The sequence below is a fragment of the Lygodium microphyllum genome, chromosome 6, assembly GCF_053477565.2.
Source record: "Lygodium microphyllum isolate KBCC chromosome 6, Lygodium_microphyllum_v1.1.10, whole genome shotgun sequence".
Classification (NCBI taxonomy): Eukaryota; Viridiplantae; Streptophyta; class Polypodiopsida; order Schizaeales; family Lygodiaceae; genus Lygodium; species Lygodium microphyllum.
In genome coordinates, this window is record NC_141140.1 from 157357640 (window position 1) to 157361019 (window position 3380).

The 3380-nt window shown below is 37.5% G+C and overlaps 1 protein-coding gene across 1 annotated transcript; it reads right to left on the minus strand.

Annotated features, from left to right (window-relative positions):
- Nucleotides 1–506: 506 nt before the first annotated feature.
- On the minus strand, nucleotides 507–2043 carry LOC148035324 (uncharacterized). The gene is made up of 3 exons (XM_087680803.1): nucleotides 1956–2043; nucleotides 1353–1471; nucleotides 507–890 (listed from the first exon to the last, which is right to left on the minus strand). The coding sequence occupies exons 1-3, from the start codon at nucleotides 2041–2043 to the stop codon at nucleotides 507–509; spliced, it is 591 nt and encodes a 196-aa protein (XP_087536929.1).
- Nucleotides 2044–3380: the final 1337 nt, after the last annotated feature.

Consider the following 3380-nt stretch of genomic DNA (forward strand, 5'->3'; position numbering starts at 1 on the left):
AAGAAGTAGCATAACATTGGTGCTATTATTACAAATGATAGAAATTGAAGTATCATCAAAATGTATAATTGTGCATGGTTGTTGGTAACCATAAAGGAAACAAAACTCTATCCTCCACAGCACTGTCATCATTGAAAACACATTTTGGTCTTCTTCTTCTTTTGGCACTACCTATGTCATAATATTGATTAGAATGGAGCGCAAGTAGCATAACGTTGGCACCATCATTAATGAATGATAGAAATTGAAGTATATTCAAAATGTATAACTATGCACGGTTGTTGGTAACCATGAAGCCAATAAAACTTAATCCTCCACAACATTGTCATAAATGAAAATACATTTTGGTCTTCTTCTTCTTTTGACACTACCTATGTCACATGCTAAAGTGATTGCTATGTGCTTTTGGCCATGTCCTCTACATAACATGGCAAATAGCTACGACGGGTAAATTTAATTTTGTAGAAAATAATATTACTAAGATACACTTAAGACATTGAACTCATTCATTGACTAGTCAGATGGGACATCAGACATGAATGCCTCAGCATCTTCCTTGCCTCAGTGTCAACATCCATAGCTCCAATTGTATCTGTGTCATAGTAACTATTGAAAAAATGAAGCATATACTTTTCACATATCTCAGCATCACTCTCTATCACCATGCAAGGGCATCCAGTATGCGTGGCTTCCTTCATGCAAGGTGAAGTTCCTCCCCTAAGCTCAAGTACACAACCATTAGGAGGGAAAAATGCCTCCATGAATAGCAACATATGTGAGTCACTTTTCTCTAGTAGCCCACGCCATCTGCCACTCTTGCCCACACCATCCACCATATGTGAGTCACTTTTCTCTAGTGGCCCATGCCATCTACCACTCTTGCCATCATGCTATGCTTTCAAAGACAAGGGCAAGTAATGGTGGATGACGTCCTCTATCAAATCTTCTTGCAAGGCATCCCCAACCCATGGCATCATAATATACAATTACCCTTTTTAGTATTCAAAGCAAACAATGAAACTTATATATAAATAACATTATTGAATAAGGGTATACTAATTATTTTTCCTACCTTTGAGGTGGCTTCAATGTCATATTTTGGTCTCTTTCCAACCTTATGAAAGACATCACATGTGTAAACACAAATACACTTAATCAATATACTGCAACTAAAACGGAATCATTAATGAACAACCAAGAAACATGAAAAACACTTCATATCTTGAAGGAGACTCCATGTTTTTTGTACTTAAGGCTCCAAACACTCTGTCGCCCCCATTGAGACCTATCTCCAATCTTGCACATGATGCCATTTTCTCCATAACTCCAAGGCATCAAGGGATATAAATAACAAGCACCCATCCCAAGTCATCCGTAACTGCACTTGCCACTGTTTTTAATGTTGACTTGATATGCTCGCTTGATAGACTATTCCATGGAGGAATGTCATCAAAACCCACTACATGGGAGCCTATGGGAAGATCAATGAAACAATACTCCATACTCCAAGAGCTTGGCTTTGAATTTCTTAGCTTCTTTCCACCATCCACTTCTAGCTAGAACTTCGTCATCACCTCAAAACACTCATTGAAATTTCTAGCAAGCAATTCTCTTGCTAGCTGAATATAATCATATTGCCACATTGATGTGTGACTTCAAGGGTTTTATTTTCAAGCTAATGAAAATGTTCAAAGGGCACATGTAGTCAAATGTGCACTCTACATAAACAACATCCCAATGGGTCTTACATACAAACTAGCAAAAAGAAAGAAAATATATAAAATTCCCAATAACAATGAATTAGTCCAACATGAGAGCATAGTCTTTCCTAGATCCAATCATTCAGTAGGATTTCTACCCTTTGGTGCACTTCATTAGTCTCTCAGCCTCTTCTTTCTCTTTGATCTGCCTCGACTCCTCCTCTAGCTTCTTTCACTGTTGCTCATCCAAATTGCTTGACGAGCTTGAATATGACTTGCATTCTCCCTTCAAGTGCCTAATATATGTCTCCTTCTCTTCCTCTAGGCATTCACCCTTTTTCATGTCTAACCACAAATGGCAATGCTTGCACTCCTAGTCGGACAATGTGAAGGAAACTTCTACCTTGTTATCCTCCCTTAAAATTGGTGAGGTATACATGCAATAGGTGGCAGGAGAGATGATTGTCCAAGCCTTTGCAAATGTCAAGCAATGATGGAATTTTCTTCATCCCAACCAATGTAAGAAGAAACCTAATTCCAAAAACAAAAAATATGGTAACTATAAAAAACATTCATTTAAAGAACCTAACAAACAAGAAACAATTTTTTATATTAGCCATCTAGAGGCATTTTGCATGTCTACATGCTTAGTTGCAAGAGTAGCCACAAACATCACTCTTTGGAGAGGAAGAAAAAGTACTCCTTTATATTTGGCCATAACATCCAAGAAGTATTGATCCAATGTGATCTCAGCTGGAAGCTCAATCCTCTCTCTAGCAACATTTGACTCAATTACTTGCTTCAACAATCAACAAGCCTCTTCTAAGACTTGATCCGTCCATACCTGCTTTGCCAACCATGGTCTAAAGAAATGATCACCTATGAGCATCCTGTAGCTATGCCTCAAATTCTCATTTGCACCAAGCAATGACAAGAGTGATAATTTCTTTTGCATAGAATGTGTAGCTGAAGCAATGGAGTATAACTTCTCTGTTGCTATCTTGAACTTCACATCTTCAAAGGGAAGTTTCCATAGTGTTTTAAACCATCATTGTCTAATGAAGGGTTTAGCATAGCCAAAATCTAGAAATACATAACCTTGATTCAGTAGGACATTTGCTATGCATGAGTAGCATATCTAGAAATGAGACTCCATTATTTAAAACTTGTTACCCGTGTCATTTTTCTACTATGAGTTTTGGTGACAGCCTTTGCCAAATTCACCTTTGCTTCAATCTCATCCTTTAGAAAATTAGAAGGGATCTTTTTGCATGCCATTTCAAAATTATCCTTCCACTTACCCTAAAAATAAGAAAGGAGGACCAATGTCAAACCAGAATTTACTAGAGGCACAAGTCACAAAACAAAAGTCTATAATTTACTATAATAAACTATACAACCAAGGATGATACCACACTCTTCTTCCTGTGCTTGCTTCCAAGGCCTATGCTTTTTTAATAGACCTTTTCTCCTCGTTAGTGAATCTATCAATAAATTCTTGCTCATCACATGAACACAAGGTACTTGTATGGAACAAGTAATCCTTGAGGTTTGTGACGACAATCACATCCTCATTTAGCCTATAATTTTGCAACCACATGTATGTACCCCAATGAGAACTTAAAACTGATCAGATCCACAACATGAATGGCACATCTTTGAAACCCATGGATGTGAAAG